This window comes from Manacus candei, unplaced genomic scaffold, assembly GCF_025592945.1.
Source record: "Manacus candei isolate 608988 ecotype Guabito, Panama unplaced genomic scaffold, ASM2559294v1 h1tg000011l, whole genome shotgun sequence".
NCBI classification, from domain to species: Eukaryota; Metazoa; Chordata; class Aves; order Passeriformes; family Pipridae; genus Manacus; species Manacus candei.
In genome coordinates this window covers 24045704-24069088 of record NW_026138059.1, presented here as the reverse complement: position 1 = coordinate 24069088, position 23385 = coordinate 24045704, and the positions used below count along the sequence as shown (strand labels likewise).

The following is a 23385-nucleotide window of genomic DNA, read 5'->3' as shown; positions in this document are numbered from 1 at the left end:
GGGCATTTCTTTGCCCTGCAGGGCAATGGGCATTGCTTGGCACCCTCCTCTTGGAATGCACTGTCAGTTGCACTCAAGCAGAGAGTGGAGGCTCCCTGTGCCCAGCAGCAATAGCCAGTGGCCCAGGTTCCCTTGCCAGCAGGTCCCTTAGTCTGAATGTTTATTTAAAATAAAGGAATTAGTTAGCAAACCCCATTCAGTGTGCTGGGGGACGCACAACACTCTACTTCTGCTGTCAAGCTGCAGTCACTTGTGCACATCCGGATTTTTTGCCCTATTTTTTTGGTCCCTTTTCTTTCTTTTCTTTTTTTTTTTTTTTTTTCATATAATGCATTGTCATAGAGCACTACCGCCAATTTTTTCGTCCCGTGAGTGACACGGGGAGGGGCCGGCGGTGCTGCGTGACGGGGGCACAGCGTGGAGTCGCCCCTGCTCCCTGCCTGCTCCAGAGTCAGGAGCAGACGTGCTGCTGAAGTAAGAGGGAATCTGGGCAGTGAATCAAAGCCGAGGCCGCCCCCAGAACAGACACCCCCCCCCCCCCGCCGCTCCGGCCCCCTCGGGAGCGCCGGGAGCCCGGCAGGGGGCGCTCTTGCCCCGCGGCTGGGCCGGGCCGGGCCGGGGGTTCTCCCCCGACGGGAGAGACGCCGAGCTCGGCGAGACCCCCGCCTCTGCTCTTGGAGGGGGGAGGATACACCACGCCAGCTCGCCCGGCTGAGGTGTTTCCCTGTGAGGAGCGGGACACACCCCCATACCCCCCCCAAACCCAATCCCAAGACAGGAGATTATGGAGGGGGGGGGGCACTAAAACTGGGGAGAGGAGGCAGTAAACCCCGTCGGGGTCTGTTGGCCCCCCACCCACTTTGGCGAGGTGCCTGGTTGAGGAAGCCGCGCGTCACGTCTCTGCTCACCCCCATTTGCCTTCCAGCCGCGCGTCACAAAGCTGCGAGCAATGATGCAACGGTGTCCTGCCCACCCCATCCCTCCCCCCATCCCTGCATCTCTCCACGCAACCCGCTATCTACACCGCGGTGGCGGACCCCGGGGTCCCCGGGTGCTGCTGCGTGCGGGGTTCAGTATGTGTGTGTCCGCGCGTAGCCTGTTTAAAATAGTATCTCTATGTTTTAAATAGTATCTGTCTGTACGTTAAATAATAACGATATGTACATAGTATCCATACGTATTTTAAATAGTATCTATATGTATTTGTATTAAAGGGATGAAAAAGAAGCAGGTACATCCATTGTTACTCAAAAGAAACGTAACTGAAACAAAACATATGTGTGTGTTTATATAATATGCATGTCTTAAACGTTATTTTTCCCGCTCCGCAGTTACCCAAGTATGCTCTATGCAGGATGTTCGCCTAGAAGGCACGAGCTCCTTCGTGCTCTTCGGGATTTCTTTTTCCCCTCCGCGCCGGCGAGGAGGGCGGGCGGGCGCGGGGGAGGGGGCCGGGCCGGGGCCGGGCAGGCACGGCGTGGTGCCTCTGAGCTGCTGCAGGCAGCTCTGGAAATCTCGATCGGGAGCTGAGCAGCGCAAACCACACGGCCCGGGATCCTCGGCATCTGTTTGGAGAGGGGCCCTTGCCAAATTCCGTCGCTCTGGTATGAAGTTTGGCTGCGCCTGGGATGACCGGGAATGTCGCAGGGGAAGGGGGAGGGGGGCAAGAGGTAAAAAGGCGGGGTGGGGGGAAATCGGGAATGGACATTAGCGAGGAGCTGGGTGCCCCTGGGCGCGCATCTGGGCACGGCGGGAGCGGGACGGGCCGCGCCCCCTGCGCAGGCAGGGAGGGGTTTTGCACTTGTTGTCTCCCCGGATCCGTGCCGGGGGAAGCTGCGCTGCGCTGCGCGGGTTTCCCAGCGCGGGGCGGTGCGGGACGGCGGCGCTGGGCGCTCCGCCGGCGCGGAGGGGCGGGCGGACCGCTGTTGCGCGGGGTGTGGGCGTGCCGGGGGCACCGCCGGGCCGGCCATGCAGATGGAGGGGGCGGGACGAGGGCGCCGTGACTCGGAGCCCCGGAAGAGCGGAGAAACCCCGTATAAAAACTACTGGGGACCTTTCCCGGGCAGGACTACGAAAGCTCCGGAGACGGCGGCAGCCTGCGGCGGCAGAGAGTGGGGCGGCCTTTTGGGCGGTGCGGGGCGGCCTCTCCGTCGGCGCGGGGCAGCCTCTGCCCCGGCGAGGGCGCGGAGAGCGGCGCAAGCAGCGGCTCTGCAGGTCGGGCGCCTTCCTCTATCCTGCAGCACCACCCGGCTTCGGGGGGCTTTTTCTCCCCCTCTTCTCCTTCTTTTTTTTTTTTTTTTTTTAGTCTAATCAGTAGGTGTGTCACCCGCTTCCCCGCTGGAAGGGCCGGCCGCTGGGGAGCGGAGCTCGGGAGCCAGGTGCGCGCAGCTGCTGACCGCTGGCTTTTCCTCCTGTTTTGCCAGGCGCGGAGGGAGAGGGGGCCCGGGGGGCCGGCGAGGAGCCGGAGCGGTGCCTGGATCAAGCCCGAGGAGGCGGCGGCCGCACACCATGGCAGACGATGAGAAGGCCGGCGGCAGCCCCGGCGGGAGTTCCGCGGGCGGCGGCGAGAGCGCGCACTGCAACGTGCTGAGCTGGGAGCAAGTGCAGCGGCTGGACCGCATCCTCAGCGAGACCATCCCCATCCACGGCCGCGGCAACTTCCCCACGCTGGCCATGCAGCCCCGCCAGATCGTCAAGGTGGTGCGGAGTCGGCTGGAGGAGAAGGGCATCGGCCTGCGCGACGTGCGGCTGAACGGCTCGGCCGCCAGCCACGTCCTACACCAGGACAGCGGCTTGGGCTACAAGGACTTGGACCTCATCTTCTGCGCCGACCTCAAAGGGGAAGCCGAATTTCAGACTGTGAAGGACGTGGTCTTGGACTGCCTCTTGGATTTCTTACCCGAGGGGGTGAATAAGGAGAAGATCACGCCACTCACCCTCAAGGTAAACCTGCCCTGTGCTCAGACACCCGGAGCGGGCGAGTGTGAGCGCCTGCCTGCGGGGAGTGGGCACCTTCCCACTGGGAACGGAGGGGTGGACTCAGAGACGCAGCTCTCCCCCACATCCCGCGACCCAGGGGGACCCTGAACGGTTTTTTCACCTCACGCTTAAAATCGAGAAGGAGTTTGCAATGAAGCGCCCTGGCCGGGGCTCTTCAGGATTAATTAACCTTTCCTCCCTCTCGGTTGATTTGCTGGGAGCGTTGTTTTACCTGGGCCGTGTGTGTGCCAGGGGGGCTGCACACCTCTCTCCCAGCCTGTCTTGGCGGCAGCTCGGTGTGCCGGACCGGTTCCTGGGTGCAAGGGGAGCATAGATGGATTTTATATCTGCAAGAACGAAACCCCGCCTGTAAGGCATGCGTTCAGGTGCGCTAAGTGCCTAGGGGGGAGGCATATTCCCTCCCCTCGAAGACAGTTTGCTTGAGTTGATTAGAACGAATGCCAGATGTCTTTCAGATTTTTAGACGGATTTTTTTTTTGATATGGGGCAGATTTGTGGAACCTGCACTGGAAGGATTGAGGGGAGTGAACACTTGCTAAGTTGTTTTTGTGGGGAGGAGAGAGAGAAGTGGAAACAGATAAATAAGATTTCTTATCTGGTTGTAGTAGCGCCCTTTTGTGTGTGGGTGCAGGCATATTTGGCATGTGTGTCATGGGCTTAGTGTGTAGATGTATTTAAAAGTGACTGAAAGAAGCAGTGTTGCTATATGCTTTCCTTGCATGCCACAGTCCCAGCAGAACACCCTTCTCTGTCATCCTCCTGCAGTGGTAGCATTTTGAGCTCTCACATTAAGCATTTCTTCTCTGGTTTGTATCTGCAGGCTCCATGAAATCTTTTATGAAATGCAAGGATTGGGGGGGCTTTAGGGGTACAAGCAAATGCACTGAAGGGGATTTCTTGCATCTGTTTCTTGATTTGCTCATTTTGTCTTTCCAATTATAGGAGGCTTATGTGCAGAAAATGGTAAAAGTATGCAATGATTCAGACCGATGGAGTCTCATCTCCCTGTCCAACAACAGTGGCAAAAATGTGGAGCTGAAATTTGTGGACTCTCTGAGGCGGCAGTTTGAATTCAGTGTCGATTCCTTTCAAATCAAGCTGGACTCTCTACTGCTATTTTATGAGTGCTCAGAGAATCCGATGACTGAAACTTTTCATCCAACTATCATTGGTGAGAGCGTCTATGGGGATTTCCAGGAAGCCTTTGATCACCTCTGCAACAAGATAATTGCCACCAGAAACCCAGAAGAAATCAGAGGAGGTGGTCTTCTGAAGTACTGCAACCTTTTGGTAAGGGGCTTTAGGGCTGCCTCTGAATCTGAGATTAAGTCCCTGCAGAGATACATGTGTTCGAGGTTTTTCATTGACTTCTCAGACATTGGAGAACAGCAGAGAAAGCTGGAGTCCTACTTGCAGAACCACTTTGTGGGATTAGAGGACCGCAAGTATGACTATCTCATGACCCTTCACGGTGTGGTGAACGAGAGCACAGTGTGCCTGATGGGACATGAGAGGAGACAGACTCTGAATCTGATCACCATGCTGGCCATCCGGGTCCTAGCTGAGCAAAATATCATCCCCAATGTGGCCAATGTCACCTGCTATTACCAGCCAGCCCCATACGTAGCAGATGCCAACTTCAGCAATTACTATATTGCCCAGGTTCAGACGGTGTTCCCTTGTCAGCAGCACACATACTCTACTTGGCTGCCCTGTAATTAAGGACCAAAATTAGTAGACCCAGTGGGGAGAATGTTTTCTAATACGTAGGAAGGGGCAACGGGTCCCTTTTAAATGGGGTGTTTTGTGCAATGATGATCTGCTCTAGTTTTCAAGCTTGGGAAAAGCTTGTGGTTCTTCTAATAATAATGGGAGCATGATCGAGAAAGAACCCCGAAATAATTGGATCCTACCCCAGAGCACAAGAGGCCTGTCATTAAAAGCAACCAGCTTCCCCTGAAATAAGTGAGGGAGGAATGCTTGATGACAATATGGGTTGGCAATATCTGCTCCCATAGCTTTGGCATAGAGAAGGTGGGAAAGCCTTATTTTCTTTTATTTTTATTTTTACTCTAGAATGGGATCTGCAAAAGGGAGAATATGAAAGAAAACAAAACACACAAAAAAAAACAAAAAGAAAAAATTCACAAAAAACAATTCTATGTATATTCAGGAATTAAAAGTTAGAGGCATAAAGCAGAGATAAGCTGAATAAAATTGTATATTGGAATTACTGCATTTGGGGCTTGCAGCAAGTGCCGTCTATGGATTGACTGTGTAGAATGTATAGCTTGCTTGACTAGAATGCTTTACCAGAAACAGCTTGCTCCAAATGAACAGTAGTGGATTGGTACAGTTATAAAAACAGAAACACGTACGATGACAAAGTCCATTATTTCCAGCTGTGTGCATGCCTCACATTTTAAATATGTGAGAATGCTGGAAAACCAGCTGTGGCAAAAAGAGTATACTCAAGGACCAAAGATTTCTCAAATAAGTTATCCGAGCAAAGAAGATACAGTAGATTATATATATATATATATATATGTAAAAGAAAAGAAAGATGTTCCTATATTTGTACACACCAATAGTAATCAAAAGTGCCTGATACCTTCATAAAATTTGAAGTGAGGAAAAAAAAATATAGTTTTATGGTTTAACCATGCATTTTGTTTTATCAGGGACACAAGGATTAAAAACGAAAAAACCCCATAAGCTTGTGAATAAGTGGTGGAGGAAATGCCCTATTTTTTTTCTTGGCAAATACCTGTATAGAGTTAATGTTATGTCAGTGTGCTATTATCCTAGGTACGTGTGTGTATGTGTGTATATATGTTTGTGTGTGTATATATGTACATGTTATAGGTGTATATCTATATATATACACACACAATATATATTAATGTGGTCTATGAAAATGTAGCAATTAAGGAATGTTTAAATAAAGTACTACTTGTTTTCCAGTTTGCAACAGGATGTCATAGGACAGTGGGCACCTTGCAGTGAATTTTTAACCCACACCTGAGAAATTTGGAGTAAATGAACCAGTCAGGATTAAGGTGGGATTCAGATAATGTCTTTGGTTGCAAGAACAAGGATTACAGTAATTCAGTGGGTTGCTTGTGAGCCATAATAATTCCACAGATGGAGAAACATATGACTAGCTGATTTTTTTAACTGTTTTGTACTGTAATGCCATTTTGACATTTAACCCACTAATGTTGTGACTGCATACCTCCATGATGTGTAATTCAGTGGAACGTGGATCAAAGATAGGTTTATTTAAACCCCCTGACAGCTAAAGAATATTGTATTAGTTGGTTATTTGAACACTAATTGTTAATATTTAAAGGAGTATTTTTAATAGAATGCATTATGCATTCCAGGACCACTAGAATTTAGCAAATGTGAAATGAACCCTTTTTAAGAGTGTTGCACGATTGCTTAAAATTATATTTTATATATATATTATATATATATTTTTATGCAAATATTAAACATCTTTGATCTGGTTGTCACACTGCATTTACAATTTCAGTACTGTACTTTATTTAAATGGAATCACTTTACATTGGAACAATAACTATTCACTTTCATTTCCTCTCCCTAAGATCAGCAGGGGGTAAAAAACCCAACCTTTGCTGTTGTTTTCACTTCAGTGCCATCTCTGAAGGTGTTAAATTCTTTGTTGAGCTTCAAAAACCTAATGACTAAGTGACACTTGACTCTGATATTTTGCTTTTTCTTGCTGAGGGGGGAAAAAAAAAGGGAATTCAGGCTTTTGAAGGAAAACCGGCTGTGCCCTCTCTGGTCACAGGCAGGGTCTGGTGTTGGAGTCAGAGGCAGGGAGAGGGAAAGGGCTCGAGTTCTGGCAGTGTGTTTTCCCTATGGAGAGAGTAAGGCACATCTATTTTTGTCGCGCTTTGTACTTTTCACTCTGCAGGCACTTTAATAGGAACCCGATTTGTTTACTGAAGCACCTTCCCCGTGAGTCCTTCAGGAAACGTAAAAGCTGGTTCATTGCCATTCCCAGCATTGACGTGCAGATCTTGTCCCCACCTTCCCTTCCTCTGGTGCTGGCTGCAACCTCCCACTGGCTTCTTGTCCCAGCGAGGTTCCCTCCAGCCCCTTGGAGGGTCTGGGCTGGGTGCTCCTGGCCCACTGGCTCCCCTTGCCTCCTGCTCCCGGTTTGCTAGCGGAAGCAAGGGGAGGGCTGGGGAAATAGGATCAGCTGGTAATGTGGTATGTCTTTTCTCCCACAACTATTTGCAGCAAATAAATGAGTCATCCACTCTTTAAAAGGGTTGGAGAATCTATAGCTGTGCCACAACCACAGAATGCTGATAATACATGACACAAATTTTTCCTTTGAAGGACCCTTTTTTTTTGCCATTGCTTGAAAGAAAGTTTTGAATTATTTCCTCTCAGCTCAAATTTTATTGTGTTGTTTTTTTGGATTTTTGTTTTTTTTTTTTTTTTTTGATTGACAGCAGCTAGTTACCTTATAGTGCATACAGCAGGGCTCTGAGCTAAACTGCACCTTTTGGTATTTGCATTTTGATACGTATATAATATGTTTTTATATATATTATATAGGTATTCCAGATCTGTTTTGCATATGTTGATGATCAAGTGGTGGAACTGGTGGAGCTTTTTTATATTTGTGACTGGTAGCTTAAAAGGTACCTGGTGTTAGAGGTGGGAAGAAGGCATGGGTTTAGGCCAAGAGTAAAATAAGAACCCTTTTTCAAAGCTGGCTTGTTTCTGTGGTTTGCACACCTTCCCCTCCATAAAGTCTGACTTCTTTTTAACTGTTTTTTCCCCTCCTCTTCGGCACACTGGTACTTTTAAAGTTAACAACCGCCTTCTTGCTTTGTGGACTTCATCTATCCTATCCAATCAGCTGTAAGGTTAGAGCTTGTGCTGCAGGAGACAGTGCCCCTTTTAAAGAGCTGAACTGATTAAAGACATTGACCTGATTACAGTAAAACTGTTTGTACCACAGCTGAATTTCCTGCTAACCAGTGGGGCACTAAACTTGGTTAAATGTAGCAATCGTGAAACAACCAAGAGCTTTGAAATGGGATTTTTTTTCTTTTTTTCCTTAGATATAGCTGTCCTCTCAAATGTAAGAACATTTCTTCTAAAAATAGAAGGGCAATTAGAAGACCAAAAAGATGATATTTTTCTAGTTACTCTTATTGCACTTAAAATATTTTTTATCTTGCACAAAGGCCTTCACACAGATCCTCTAAACAGCTCTTATTAAATGCTTGGTTTGCATCACATCACAGAAGCTCCTACCGGTTCAAAAAAGTCGCTTTTTTAAATTGAGAAAATAAAGTGTGTTAGATAAAACTGCACAGAAGAGAAAAACTGTATTTGCATATTCCTATTTGCATATATTCTTTTGTATGGTTTCTTTATGCAGAGAGTTTCCCTTCCAAGAAAGAAAATCAGTGTACTGTTTTGCTGTTGTAATAGTGGTTTGCTAACAAAATAAATAGTAAAAAAAAAAAAAAAGCCTGCAAATTTCAAGACAGCTTGGCTAAAGGCACTGCAGGCTCCTGCAGTCTGTAGGAGTCTGTGCAGATTTGCTTTCCCTCAAATTTCCTTACAACTGTTGCCTTCTGCAAGGCATCCTGTTGCAGCAAACTGCTCCTTGGATTGCTCTTTTGGAACATTTTGACTATAGGCATTGTCACAGACAGAAAAAGAGCTGATGGAAAACAGACTTTAGAGGGAACAGATTGTGAATTTTGTTTACAGCATCCAATATTTGGATTTTTTTGTAAATAAAAAGAAGTTATTTTTTTCTATTGATTTGTGTCTGCTGTCTTCCGTGTTTGAAATAGCTCTGGCCTGCTCCTACTGAATACCAAGTTCGCTTTCATTAAAAAAGGACAAGGGCAGCACTTTTCTGAGAAGAGTAGCGTTCGGCTGCTTTCCGATTGGAGCGCAGAACATTTTGAAAAGCCCTGCCTTGTGCCAGCCGAGTTTGGCTGGCTGCACTCAGCTGCAGAGGAACCTCCCCAGCCAGTGCCAAAAATACACACTCCAGCACTGGTTGGGCTGTGCAAATGGTCCAAAACACGAAAAGCAAAACAGCATTGTGGCAGCTCCACACCCTTGCTGCCCTCACAGTTTAGGGACCAGGATCTTGTGATGCCTGCAACCTGTGCACCACAAACCACCATGCTGACAGTAATGTGGGGCTTCTGGTGCCCTTGAGATGTATTCAATAGGGGCTGAAGTCTTCACCTTACCATTTCAGTAGGTCTGGGTGGGCAATGGGGTGGTTCTCCCTGGCTGTTAAGTTGGGACCATCTGTAGTGGATGGGTGCTGCAAGTCTTGCAGCTTGGGGAGCTGCTGGGGAGCAGGGATGCATATGCCTGATTGATTCAGCTGCTGAATCAACCCAGTTCTTCCCATCAGATTCAATGTTTACTCTCCTTCCCTGCCCTACAATGCTGTCCTTGTCAGCAGAGGTATTTTCTGTTTTCTGTGTTTACAGGAGAGATGCCTCAGTAATGAAGGCTAATTTCCTCAAAAAACACTTCAAGGGAATATAAAATATTAATTTACAATGCTCATTGCAATACTTTTTCAGCTACGGTGCCTCAGACTGACCCAAACTTGAAAAACATTGACTAAGACTCTGCAGTATGTAGCTCTTACTAGGCTCATTCATACACAGTGCTGGTCTTGGAAGTCTCAAACCAGCTCAGTGTGAGTGTGAATATGCTTATTGTCATGATGAGTGAACCTGTATTCCTCTGTAAAAAAACCCAGACAAACAAGCTACTGGGACTGCTTGTTTTTCCAGGCACAAGAGCAGCCCCCTTGCCAAATGCTGGGTCCCTTCTGCCCAGTGCCTCCTTCGAAACCTGCTGGCCATGGGATGGGACCATCGGCCAGCCTGGCCAGGAGAGGGGGATGCACTTGGCATCCCTGCCCATACGGCATCACCTTTCTCCCAGGTTAATGCCAGGAAATGGAGGCGCACATGGCCTAACCTTTCCTCCTGTTAACTTGCTGAGTTAGAAAATGTTTTAGGCAGTTTGACAAAGGCAACTGCCCAAAGACACATATGGAAACTGGGGGATTAGAAACCATCTAAATCCAAATGCCTTTGCTTGTCTCTCAAGATCTAAGCCCAGATGGATGCTCCTATGCTTTGGAATGAGTTAATTCCCATTTCTCTGCTTAAATTTGGAGGGATTTTTTTTGATAGCCCCTTGAGTATCTGGAGCATTGAGTCCTCTTTCCCGAGGATTATGATGAGGAGTATGATGAGGACGCAGCTAACTGATGGCTTACTTTAGAATGTTGTTTTTTTCTAGGGGGAAGGAAGTGTTCAGGACTGAAGAAGAGGGAGGACAGAAGCAATGTGTAAGAATGGGAATCACCTGAAAAACAACACGGTGGAAAGCTAGAGGACACGCTGATAGGTTATAGAAGTGGAGGAGAAATGGCTCAAGTTTTTAACTTCTGCTCATCCTGCTAAAATGAGCCTGATCAGGGAAGCTGTCTCTTGTTGAGATAAGTAACATTCTGCAGTTTTTCTTGGCTGCAGCAGCACATTTTTATTTTATTGCCTTAAAAAAATTCCCCGGGAACCCCTCTGTGCAGGACTGAGGCTGATTTTCTAGTTTTCATAGAATCGTAGAATCATGGTTAGGCTTCGCGAACAAAGATTTGGGAAGGGCACTACCCATATTTGTTGCAAGAGCGTTGGTGACTAAAAAGACCAATACAAGATAGGCATGACCAGTTGCAAAAGGCACAACAGAAAGACTCCTTAAGTGGTATATTCTACAAGACACGATTCTTTCTGCATTGTCTTTTCTCCTCGAGGGTGATCCTGCGTGCTTTCTCAAAAGCATCAGCAACATTATAGATAGTGTGTCTCCAGACCTCCTGATTGGAGGCCAGAGTAGACCAGTTACGGTGGTCAATATGGCCAAGGCTGAGATGTTGTTTCAGGGAGTCCTTGTGTCTTCTCTTTGGGGTTCACCATAAAACAAGATCTTAGGGAGGCAGTGGTCCTTCATCCTGGAGACGTGCCCTGCCCAACGCAGCTGTGTTCTCAGCAACATGGCCTCAATGCTTGTGACTGCTGCTTGTTCTAGAACAGATGTATTGGTCACAAAATCTGACCAGTGGATGTTTAGGATTGTGCGGAGGCAGCGCTGATGGAAGCATTCTAGGAGACACAGGTGGTGGCGGTAGATGACCCATGATTCAGATCCGTATAAGAGAGTAGACAGCACTATGGCTCTTAAACACTGATCTTTGTACTTTTCTTCAGGTGTTTATTTCACCAAACTCTTTTATGAAGCTTTCTGAAGGCACTATATGCCTTTGCTAACCTGTTGTCTATCTCTCCGTCAATCTTACCATGCGAGGAGATGAGGCTACCTAGGTAATTAAACTACTGGAGTGGTTTGAGCTCTGATTGGCCAATGGTGATATGGGGATGATGGAAGACTTCCTGAGGTGCTGGTTGATAGAGAACTTCTGTCTTCTTTAAGCTGACTTCCAGCCCAAAGTGCTCAGCAGCGTCTGCAAAGCAGGATGTTAAACACTGCAGAGCTGCTTCTGTGTGGGCGACAAGGGCGGTGTCATCAGCAGTCGTAGAATCACTTAGGTTGGAAAGGCCTTTCAGATCATCAAGCTCAACCTTTTACCCAGCAGTGACAAGTCCACCACTAAACTATGTCTCTAAGTGCCACATCTACATGTCTTTTAAATACTTGCACTGGATCTGTGTCGTATTGCAACAATTACCTAAATCTCTATAGACGCGCGTCTGAAGCAGCGCTGCAGTGTGGCTCTAGTCTGCATGTGAGGATCAAGAGCACAAAACCAATATCTTCACTTCAAAATACTTAGAAATACTCACCTTTCAAAGACCTGATAATATGTGATGAACAGACTCATCTCCAAAACACTTACATAGCCTTAGGCTATCCAGAGTGTTTGGTTTGTGTATGCACAATTCCACCATTTCATGTGGCTGTAGCCCTAGGATGTGCAATGCCAGTACATGTCAGAAAGTTTTCCTTTTGCATTGTTTGGGCAAAAAACGATGTCCTGTGTACACATCTAAATATTGTGTGCAAAACCTGAGTATTCTTCTTGATAAAAACATCCCTTAGATTCCCATGATGGCTTTGAGGGCATAAATTGCTACTTTTCAAGAGAATAGTATTCTTAAATGTACTTTACCTCCTATTTGACTTGGGGGTGGACAACTGTTCGGGGTGGACAACTGTCCTAAGTTTTTCTTCCTGAAAAAGGAGAAATCCAGAACAGCCAGCACCTTTAAAAAGTGAAACTCTCTGTACCCAACCCATGCAGGGTTTCTTCTTTAAGTTCCTCCCTTGAAAGGTGTAGAATGGAGTCACTTCTAAAGTCACAGCTAAAGACAGTAGACAATGAATATGCTTTGGCTCATCCTTTTCAGTGTGCGTATCTGGTTACCTCTCTGCAGTTTGAACAAAGGTGATGAGAGGTGCCTTCCTGGCAGGCATTCCTGAGGAAGGTGTACATGGCTCTGTGATAATTTTCTCCAAGGGAACGTGTTTCTTAGTGAATGTGTGCTAAAAGAGTATTCGCGTGTCTGCAATGATTGCATGGCTTTCATTTTTGCTGTGACTCCCTTCCTTGGCTTATTCCCTCAATCCTAGATATCCATGGAGTTCCTGCACTACATTCTAATGTGGAAAAGTAATTGCATGGAAAACTTCCTGTAATTGCAACCAATCTTAATTTAACTCGTGCTTTGAAGAAAAGATAAAGCTACAGTCTTTTTGGTTTTATTCTTTTGTTCTTGAGTACTTTTTCTCACTTTCACTTCTGCATTGCTGTTCTGTGCTTGCTTCTCTGCTGCCTTCTCATCCTGATTCTTGCAGCAGATGTGGAGAGACCAGCACATGCTCTTCAGGCTGTCAGCAATCCTGCTAGTCACTGATGTTTGAGAACCATTGATGTACAGTTGGTGCTAGATGGGTCATTATCTGAGGTACATCTCTGTGTAACCAGGGGTCCTGGGTGTCCCGTGAAATGCTCTTCAGAAATACTTCAATCCAAGTTGTCCACTAGCAGTTCTTCATGACAGAGGGAATTACTCATGCAGGCTTATACAAAAAATTACTTGGACATCTCAAGTGCAGAATAAGAATTAATTCAAAATTTAGCAAAATGACAATTATGATTCAATCAGGGATAAAATGCACTGCAAGGTACTTATTAAAAATGTCTGTGTGCAAACTAGTAAGTGAAGCTCTTCCTCATCTTGAAGGCTTTTTTTTTTGGATTCCAGCAGCCTGTTCATACTCTTTGCAAAGCAGGCACTGGGCTTTAGGCTAAACTACCCACTGAGGAAGCATATATGTCTCTTGTTCCTCACCTCAGGCTTTGTCATTTGGGAAGCAACAAATACATGATCGTTGTCTGCTTTGAGATAGTGGTGTGAACTGTGACTTGACTGATTTATGTAAGTGCTGTTTACAAGTAAAATCCTATAAATGTCAGCCAGTGGAGGAAGCGAAATCAAGACGCTGGGCTTCCTTCTCCCCAGCTGTGAAACAGCTCTGTTGCATTTTTTATGGAACTGTAAAATTGAATAGCACATTTTCTGCAGATTGAGCTTTCCAACATGTCTTTTCCAACATGTTTTCAATTCTTCCCAACCCTCTGTCACTATTAATGTCAAATATTAAAGGAGGGGTTTCCTAGTCTGCCAAACCCATTCTTGCTTGTTTTTGCTGGTCATGGACCCCTGTGGGATCATGCAGAGGCATCTGTGCTGTGTGCTAGATGCTTTGGGAGCAGCATCTGCCTTGTTGCAGCCACCATAGCCACCATAGCTACCATAGCTCTTCACATATGCCATATTTCATAAAGTTAGTAAAAAGTCACAGAAGTTCCAAAAACTTGAAACTAACCAGTTTTCACCAAAACCCAAACCCAGACAGCTGCCTATTTGTCACCAGGGTCTTACAGACACACCTTGCCACCCATCATTCTCTGCCCCCAGGAAGAATATTTGTATTTCATATGCAAATGATGATTACAGCTTCTGTCTTGTATCAGGCTATTGCCATGACTTTTATGAAGACGATGCACTAGGCAGCGGAGCCTCTACAAGGCTGGATTGGTGGCCATCCCAAAGGTAATCTACTAAGAATAGAGAAAAAAGGGCTTCAGGTGCTGGTGAAGAACTACTGTCAATCTTTCCATGAAATGCACACAGTATTGCCTCAACATTGAACATGATATATTTGTTTTGTGGGCAGACACAGTTGCCACAGATCATCTGGTGCATTACTTGCATTTTAGTTCTTATTGGTAAACATTATTGACCAATGAACATGGAAGTGCTCTTTAAACTGCGCTCTTTGACTGCTCAGAGGGTATTCTCCATAGCAGAAAGGTGCCTACTAGATGCTGTCCACTGCCAAAAGTTCCATCATTGGTGTCTGAATGCATTTACACTGGAGTCTTTCCCATGGAATAATGATTTTTCATCATCACAAAAATGCCTTCTCACAGTAGTTGGGACATCCATGGGGGACAGGAAGCATCTGATGAAATTCTGGCCAATGCACCAGACACCTGAGCAGAAGCTGGTGGGGAAAATAGATTTTTCCTCTGGCTTTAGCCAGACTTTGGATGCAGCTGTAGCAGCTGCCTCAGTACTTGAGAAGACATTCAGGGAACATTCATGCAGGTTTGGTAGCTGAGCTTGACCTTAGCATTACTTGCTAGGTCTTTGTTGTTGAATGTTTGCTCTGCAGTAGCAATCAAAGGGCATGACCAGGTTAGGACCCATTGTACCAGGCACTGTGCAAACAGTCTTGTATAAGTCCCTTCCCTTAGAGCTTCTCGCTGTGGAGATTTCAATGAGCTTATTCTTTTCCTTTAGCTGTCTCACAGTAAGTCGACTCATTTGCTTAAGGCAAGCTCTTGCTTTTCTAAGAAATGGGATATATACTGCAGAAAGTATTCCCAAAGAGGCAATTTTCCTGAAATATTATAGAATTCTGTAAATTTGCTCACCTGCTAAGCCTGTCATGTCATAATTTTAGCTTGCCCTCATGAATAACTGAACTTAGTTGCTCTCTTAAAAATCTGTGTACTTGATGCAATACACTTTTGTCAGAGACCTGAAATCAGTTCTGTAGTCACTGCAGACACAGGTGCACTTCTCTTCCCTCCATCTTGAATTGCAATCACCTCAGTAGGTGAAAAGAAACAACTGTGGAGTAATGTGCAGCAACATTAAATGACTGCAGAGCCACACACAGCAAACCTGTGGAAGAAACAGCCCATAAATTTCATCTCTTGTAATTGAACTTCCCCTAAATGAGTGGGTGTCCTGATTGCATTTATTGATTTTTATTTCTATGAAGGTGATACCACTTTTTTTTTTCCCCTTTTTAATTTGGGCTGGCTACCAGACAAATGTATGAGGTTCAGGAATTTTCTTAACAAGCAAACCCTGAGCACTCTGCAGGGCTGCCTCCGCCAGCTGACCAGTGAATCCACCAGTATTATCCCCATAGTACTCGCTGTCACAAATCTACAACATCCAAGCCCTAAACTAATAGCAGGAAATCATTATCCTGGGACACATAGTCTCACTGAATGTGTATTAACTCCTGAATATGTCAAATTGCTTAGAAAAATTCTAATTGTTTAGAAAAATCTTGATACGCTAAGCAGTTTATAGACAAAAATTGTTAGAAAGATGTTTTAATGATGGCAAACCACTGTATATAATGAGCTTGAGGGGAGAGAAACCTAATAGCAGCCCTTTCTGTAATTCAATAGAAGATTTGAAACTCAGGTATAAGCCTGTGACTGTGCCAGTTCCCATGAGAGCTGTGGACTGTGGTCATGGTGTAGTCTATGTTTTCCTCATCATTCCTTGTTTTCAGGGTTTACATTTCAAGTGTAAAACACCCATCAAAAATTTGGTGAGTTCACATATGGCTTAAACCCACAAAAGGCAAGATATTCAGAATTAGGGCTGGAACTCCCTGTCGTGCTCCCTGCCAGTCCATTGCACAGTGTTGTGCTGTCCATTGGGAGGGATGATAGCCTCTGGGTGATCTCCTCCATGCAGCTCTTCACAGTAAAATTTCAGACTAATATAAGCTATTTCTAAATATATAATTCCACCCCCTCCACCTCAAAGTATAATGTAGTACATTGACAAAAGTTTGGCTCATGTCTCTGATGTTGTGATAAACATTAGTGGACATTTTCCCTGTGAGCTTGGCATCAAATATAGAAACTTATTCAAATGAGAACTGTATTTACTTTCTGAAAGGCATACACATTTCTAAATGAATCCATTTGTTAGGTATAGTTTAAATAGCATGCCAAGGAAGACCAGAAGGAGAACTTTTTTTTTTAAAAAAGTATTTCAAATATTGCTCATTTTGGTTGTGCAATAGACAGAAACATGCTTGTTTGGAATGGTTGGGCCAAGACCTATTTATTTTACACCAATAATTTTAGATTCAATTTTTCATAGACATAGTGAAAGCAAAAACTGGCAAATTTAAATAAAACCCCCCTGATTTCTTCAGAAGCAACTGCTTCACTAATCAGAGGTATAGTAGTCTACTACTGAGAATGTCCTTCTCATATTGGTCCAAGCTGACTTTCCTGAAGAGCAGTGATAGCTCATGGCTCAGACTCCCTATGTAGTTTGAAGTTGATTTCATTTCTACTCTCTTTGGACAGATGAGAGTAAAAAGCACGTGTACTGGGGGAGGCCTCCTGCCCTATCCTTGCAATAGAAAGTACAGCTTGCTATTTTGTTATTTATTTCTGGTCACCCCAAAGCTTTGTGGGCAGCATTCATTCTCAGTGTCTACAGCCCTTGCAGAATACTGGCAAGAAGAGCCTGGAATGGGTGTGGTCAGGCGAAGAGTCACCATGCAGGTGGCCTTGACCTGTGCAGTAGCTGTGGTGTACCTTTAATTAACTAGATGTGCACCAGGGGAAAAGTGACTTACGAAATTTTTTTCAATAGAGCTGAATTATGCCAAGTTTCCTCTAACAAAGAAGAGCTGGATTTTGGTGGAGCTGTCGGAAGAAACCAGGTGTTACTTGGTGGGAATCTGGGATATAGGATTTCATACACTGCTTGTGATGGGACCCAAGGTGGCCAGGGTTTTCAGGCAGGCCTGAAGCTGCCTGAAAGCTCTTTTCCTATACTGGACATGCAAAAAATGCCACTCTTATGTCTGGCCCACACTGCACTCCAGTAGCTGCCCCCATGGCAGCCCTGATTTTGGATATAGTGATCAGAGAATTCAAACACATCTCTCATCTTTGCACCCAGCAAGGGACTTGAAATAAACCGGAACATTCCCTAGTATGCAGGGAAAGAGACCAAAGGAAATGGTGGTGGGCTGCCATGCTAGAGAGCTCAGAGGGTCTCAGATACTCGTGGGGGGCACCCCTGGTCATGGCTGACCCATGTCAGGAGTGGAGATGGTGAGTAATTGAGAGCTGGGTCAGGAAAGCACTTTTTGGTCCTGGGACAAAACATCAGAAGGCAGATGGGGTTGGGAAATGGCTTAGGTTAGCACACTTGAAAATGAAGTGAAGGAGTAGAGGAGGGGGAAAATTGGTACTGAAATAGGGGATTAATGATAATTACCCAATTCATTTTGTCTTAACTTCATTTGAGATATTTATTCCATCTGAAAGAGAACAAATTATTTTAAAATATGCTTCAGCTCTTTTAAAAAAATGAAGTCAATGTAGAAATAAAAAAATGCAATTTATAGATTAAAATTTATATTAAGTTTTTTGACATTTCATAGTCTAGATATTTATCTGAAGTTGTGTGGTAAATTTGTTTTGAAATAGCAAATTTTTCTGACAGCAAGTGTGTGTGCACACATGTGGCAGTGAGAATATAAAGACTGGTTAAGGTCTTTTAAGTTTTTCATTGCTGCTTTTAATTGTATGATTTAAAAGGCAAGGCCTATTCAGCAGCAGTTCAGTGACTTCTAGGCAAAACCAAGTCCTTTTCACTGGTTGTCTTGTGCTCAAAGGAAGAAAGCACATGCCAACAAAGCTTTCTATAGGGACTTCCTCTGTTTATCATTGAAGACTGCAGAGTTAGCACATTGTCTGCAGAGTTAGTATAAGTAGCCTTTCCCACCTCTGAGGGAAAGAGTCCTAGGAGGAACTATGAGTGAAAACTCTTCAGAATGTTTCTTTGCTGTTCAATCACTTTCAATTCACCTTGAAAGTCATAAAATACAATTCAGTTTGTAGCTGTGGTGGCAAAGCAAGAGTAGCTGTATGTTCTTCATTAATGTCTTATGGCCCAAACCTCCTCCCTATTTAGTCCTTATATATTAATCCTATTTATTTCCTCATTAATTTCCAGTGGCCTTTCTTTTTGCAGCAGGATGCCTGCAAGAAATACCCTTCCTCCTTCTGTGCTAAATCCAAGCTTTTTAACACTGAAATTTAATTTTGTGTATTAGGTTGATTTTTTTTTCCAGTATGCCTTTCATTCATAAATCTTTGGTTACCTATTTCTGAGGAAAAAAACTCTCAAACAAACCTCAAATAGGAAAAATATATCTCCAATAAATAATCTTGCACTGCTGCTGTAAGAGAAAGTTAATACTTACAGCCATTATTATGTCTTCAGACTTCTTCTCTAACATTTATTATCTTCTCATGAAAGGCGGAGGGATTTCTTTCCCCGGCGGGCACTTCCCAGCTTGTTTTACAGGCTTCTGAGTTTTGGCAATAATCCACAAAAGGATGTCTGCTGTCACAAAAACCACGTGGAAATTTTACTTCCTAGCAAGCAATCACTGTGTCTGTGGAAGTGTTTCCAAGGAAGTGCCCACGACTTTGGCCCCCTCCCTCATGATGCTGCAGACCTGCTGCCCATCAGCTTTTTTTTCCACTGAAGAGCCCAGTGGTTTGAGGAGCGCGCAGAAACCACATCAAGTGCCACGAGTACCTGGCACAACTGTTGGATTGCTCAGTTCCTCCTTCCAGGGGTCCCAGCCAGTTGTTGGGAATATCTGAATCTGCTGCAGAGCAGTGAGTTGGGGCGGGGGGGGATATAAAGCAGTGAAGGGCCTTTATATAGGCTGTTTCTACACCTTGGGGGGTGATTGGTGCTACTGGTGGGGAACTCTAAAACTGTCAGTCCATGTAATTCCCTTATCAGAGAAAACCATAGAATCACAGAATCATAGAATGGCCTGGTTTGGTAGGGATCTGAAAGACCATCTACTTCCAACCACCCTGCCATGAACAGGGACACCTTCCACTAGACCAGATTGTTCAAAGCTCCATTGAACACAGTTTTGACCACTTCTAGAGACAGGGCATCCACAGCTTCTCTGGGCAGCATGTTCCAGTGCCTCACCACCCTCACAGTAAAGATGAGATGTACTGATCCCTTGCCTGTACCCATCCTCTGCACACACTGTGTACTCAAACTGTTAGTTTGAGAGATGAAATGCTAATTATATGTCGGCTTTGGAATATGATTGATCTCTCATGGTTTAACCCTGGTTGGCTACTCAGGCTGATTTCTTCCCAAAATCTAATCTAAATCTACTCTATTTTATTTTCAAGCCATTCTCCCTTTTCCTATCACTGCATGCCCTAGTTAAACATCTCTCTCCATCTTCCAGCTCCCTTCAGGAATTGGAAGGCTGCAATTATGTCACCCAGAAGCCTTCACTTCTCCAAGATGAACAATCCCAATTCTCTCAGCCTTTCCTCATGGGAGAGGTGCTCCAGCCCTCTAATCATCTTGGTGGCCCTCGTTTGGAGCTCCTCCAACAGGTGTCTTTCCTGTGCTGGGGACCCCAGAGACGGATGCAGTACTCCAAGTGAGGTTTGATGAGAGCAGAATCACCTCCCTGGAGCTGCTGGCCACACTTCTTTTGATGCAACCCAGAATACAATTGACTTTCTGGACTGCAAACACACACTGCTGGCTTACATCCAGCCTCTCATCTACCAGCATCCCCAAATCCTTCTTGGCAGGTCTGCTCTTGATCTGTTCACCACCTGGCCTGTATTGATACTGGGGGTTACCCAACCTAGGTGCAGGACCTTGCACATGGTATTGTTAAACTGCATGAGATTTCCACAGAGTGGGAAGAGACAGCAAGAGTGTTTTTGCAATGTCTCCTTGCCCCAAAGCAGGATCAGTTGCCCTTAAACTCTTCCTTATTGAGCAATCACAGCCAGAGCAAACAAATATCTAAAATATTTTCTTATAGCAAACCCTTCAAGTTGGGTGGGATAAAATTGTTTCAGGTTAGCTCCTCTGCTGTGAGAGTCCTTTGCTCTCTCTGGCTGGTCAGGCAGCTACAGGCAAATGTCCCACACTGCCTTGCCAGCAGTGTGCTGGTGGTGTGTGGTGCTGGGTTTGGCTGGGATAGAGTTAATTTTCTTCAGAGTAGCCAGTATGTTTTGGATTTGTGCTGAAAACAGTATTGATAATTCAGGGATGTTTTTATTATTGATGAGCAGGGCTTGCATAGCATCAAGGCCTTTTCTGCTTCTCACCCCACAACACCAGTGAGGAAGCTGCGGGTGCACAAGAAGTTTGAGAGGTAACACAACCAGGACAGCTGACCTTAACTGACCAAAGGAACATCCCATACCCTATGACATCATGCTCACCATATAAAGCTGGAGCAAGAGGAGGGAAGAGGGTGAATGTTTGGAGCGAATGACAGCTTTAGTCTCCCCAAGACACTGTTACGCATGATGAACCCCTGCTTTCCTTGGGATGGCTGAACACCAGCCTTCCAACAGGAAGTGGTGAATAAATTCATGGATTTGCTTTTCTTGTGTGCATGGTTTTTGCTTTCCCTATTAAACTGTCTTTATCTCAAGTCATGAGTTTTGTCACTTTAACCCTTCCAATTTTCTCCCCAGTCCAGCTAAGGGAAATGAGCAAGTGGCTACATGGGGCTGAGTTGCTGACCAGGGTTAAACCATGAGAGATCGATCATATTTCAAAGCTGACAGATAATTACCATTTCATACCTCAAACTAAAATGTGTGTGGAGGATGGGTACAGGCAAGGAATCATCAGGACCTGGCAGGACGTGAAGAGTGAAAAGACTTCTGTTTAAAAACTGTGCAGGAGACACAGAGAGAAAGGATCAGCAGAGTAAGGACTTCAAGCCAGCAGGTCTGTTTGCCCCATGGAATTTCAGCACTTCTGAGCCTTTGAGTTTTCTCAGCACTGAAACTGGATGAAGCTGGTTTAAGGTACAGGTCTTTTGCTTAAGGAACTGAGAAAAAGCAATGGGAGACGTGACATCAAATGTTATTGCTGAGTTTTCATTTCCTAATGCCTCTGTCTTGTGACTCTCAGTGTGTAGCTGTCTGCTTGGCATGGCTGCAGCAGTTAGTGTCTGGCTGCCAGGGATGAGACTGTGCACCTGTGCAGTGTTGCAGCACCTACCACCTCAAGCTCATTCTTGCCCAGGAGAAGACACAGAGATGATGTAAGATCTAGAAGCAGAGGATTGAGCAAGGGACACTAGTTCAGGGGAAGATGGCAGGGATGAGACTTGGACTGATAACATCAAGGTGACTCACTCCTTGTCTGGGTTTTTGAACTATGTCGGTGTGAGAATTGGCATATTAGAGCTCAATCCTGCAGAATTGCTCCATGCATATAGTTACTGGAGATAGATAACAGAGGATTTGCTTGCTGCATCCTATCCTGCTTTTGAAATTGTTTTGCAATGTCCTCTCCATGGCTTGTACTGTGGACCCTTTCTTAAAAGAGAAGATCCTTAGATACGTGCCAAGTCTAGTCCTGATCACTAGCTCCCCCAAAATGGTGTAATAAATGCCCATCCCTCCCTTTCTTCCCCACTCTTTGCAATTTTTGCTGTTTTTCTGACTTGAAATAATTTTTTATTCTTTTCTCATTTTTCCCATGCTGCCCAGCACAGCTCAGTAACAAACCTTTCTCCTCCAGTTCTTTTGCTATGTCCTGCATAGGGTGTCCTGATGGTTTTGCTGTACCTGGCTGCCAAGTGTTCCTCTCCCATTTATTTTGGGGGCAACAGTTGCCCCAAGCAGAATTTGAAGGGTTTTTTTCTCCCCATTTCTGCAGTATTATTTTGTGGTTGAGGGTCTCTGTTGCTGAAAAAGACTGTGAAGAAAGATTAATTATTAGTAACCTGTGAACAACAAAGTCAGGTTACTACACTGAGGAATGGGTGCAGTTTATGAGGTGCTACAGAGGCTCATCCATGGCATACATTTCACATTGCATTTTAACTTCCAGCTACACCAGGAGCCCTGGTCACACAATGGATTTTGTTTGCCTTCTCCTTAGATGCTTGAGCAGACTTTGAAACTATTTCTTGGAGCAGAATGAGTTCATTTTTTATATACACAATGAACATTTGATCTGTCATTCCACTCACAACCTTTGACCCAAGAACCTAAGAACCAACTACCTATTAAAAAATAACAGATCTTTGGAGGCCCATGACCTCACACAACAGGACTAAAGGATGGAAACCATCAGAAGGGCATCTCACTCACACAAAATCACTTTTCCAGATCTGGGTGCTCTCAACAGATGACGCTGGCTTTAGCAGGGGGAGTAGAAAACAGGATGAAATGATAGCTGAGTTTTTATTAATACAAGTGTAATTTTGAGAACCTATTCCGATGGCATGGCATCTGTAGTCTTGTCCCTTTTCTAACAGGCTTGATGGAGACTGTTTCCAGTGTCCCCAGTTCTTTGTCATGGTTAATTGGTGACAGTTCAGATTTTACCTGAACCAGCTGTGTTCCCAGTCACTCTCCTTCTGTTTGCCTCTGGGGTCAGATTACCATTTTGCCACTTTTAAGTCCTCAGAGATTTGTTCTCATCTTTAGGCCTTGGCTGCAAACAGTGCAGGTTATACATAAATTGTAATGAGAACCACAGAAGTTTTCTCAGGGTAATACAAATGCAAAATTCAATAGGTCATGAGACACCAAAAACCCTCACAAAAAACCTTTGAGAGTTGCCCACTTTCTACCAATAAAGGATGGCTTAAATCCCCTATTCCTTTTCAAGCTGATTACTCAGTAAAATCTATTAACACTTTGCTGTACTTTGCATCAGGGAGCCTGAGTGCCAGACTTTGTCACATCTGGAACTTCATATACTATCCAGCAAATTCTTTTCTTCATAGTGAAAACTGAACTGAAAATTTCCTTTAGACAGATGAGTGTGCTGGAGAGTATGATATAATCCTGAAGTCTTACTGGTAAAATGATAATTGTAGCAGGTGGCACGACGTAGGAAAATGGGAAATACTGACCATCACTACGATCTG

At 45.0% G+C, this 23385-nt stretch overlaps 1 protein-coding gene across 2 annotated transcripts; it reads left to right on the top strand.

Moving 5' to 3' along the window:
* The first annotated feature begins 1459 nt into the window (after window positions 1–1459).
* On the top strand, window positions 1460–8821 carry TENT5A (terminal nucleotidyltransferase 5A). 2 transcript variants are annotated; one of them, XM_051777640.1, is made up of 3 exons: window positions 1460–1604; window positions 2424–2943; window positions 3943–8821. In XM_051777640.1, the coding sequence occupies exons 2-3, from the start codon at window positions 2509–2511 to the stop codon at window positions 4720–4722; spliced, it is 1215 nt and encodes a 404-aa protein (XP_051633600.1). In that variant the 5' UTR covers window positions 1460–1604; window positions 2424–2508; the 3' UTR covers window positions 4723–8821. The 2 variants fall into 2 exon arrangements, with proteins under 2 accessions (XP_051633600.1, XP_051633602.1); XM_051777642.1 differs by lacking the exon at window positions 1460–1604 and adding an exon at window positions 1975–2214.
* Window positions 8822–23385: the final 14564 nt, after the last annotated feature.

Coding starts and splice junctions, on each gene's coding strand:
- TENT5A (XM_051777640.1), top strand. CDS start 2,509: ATGGCAGACGATGAGAAGGCCGGCGGCAGCCCCGGCGGGAGTTCCGCG. Junction 2,944..3,942: donor TCACGCCACTCACCCTCAAG/GTAAACCTGCCC, acceptor TTCCAATTATAG/GAGGCTTATGTGCAGAAAAT.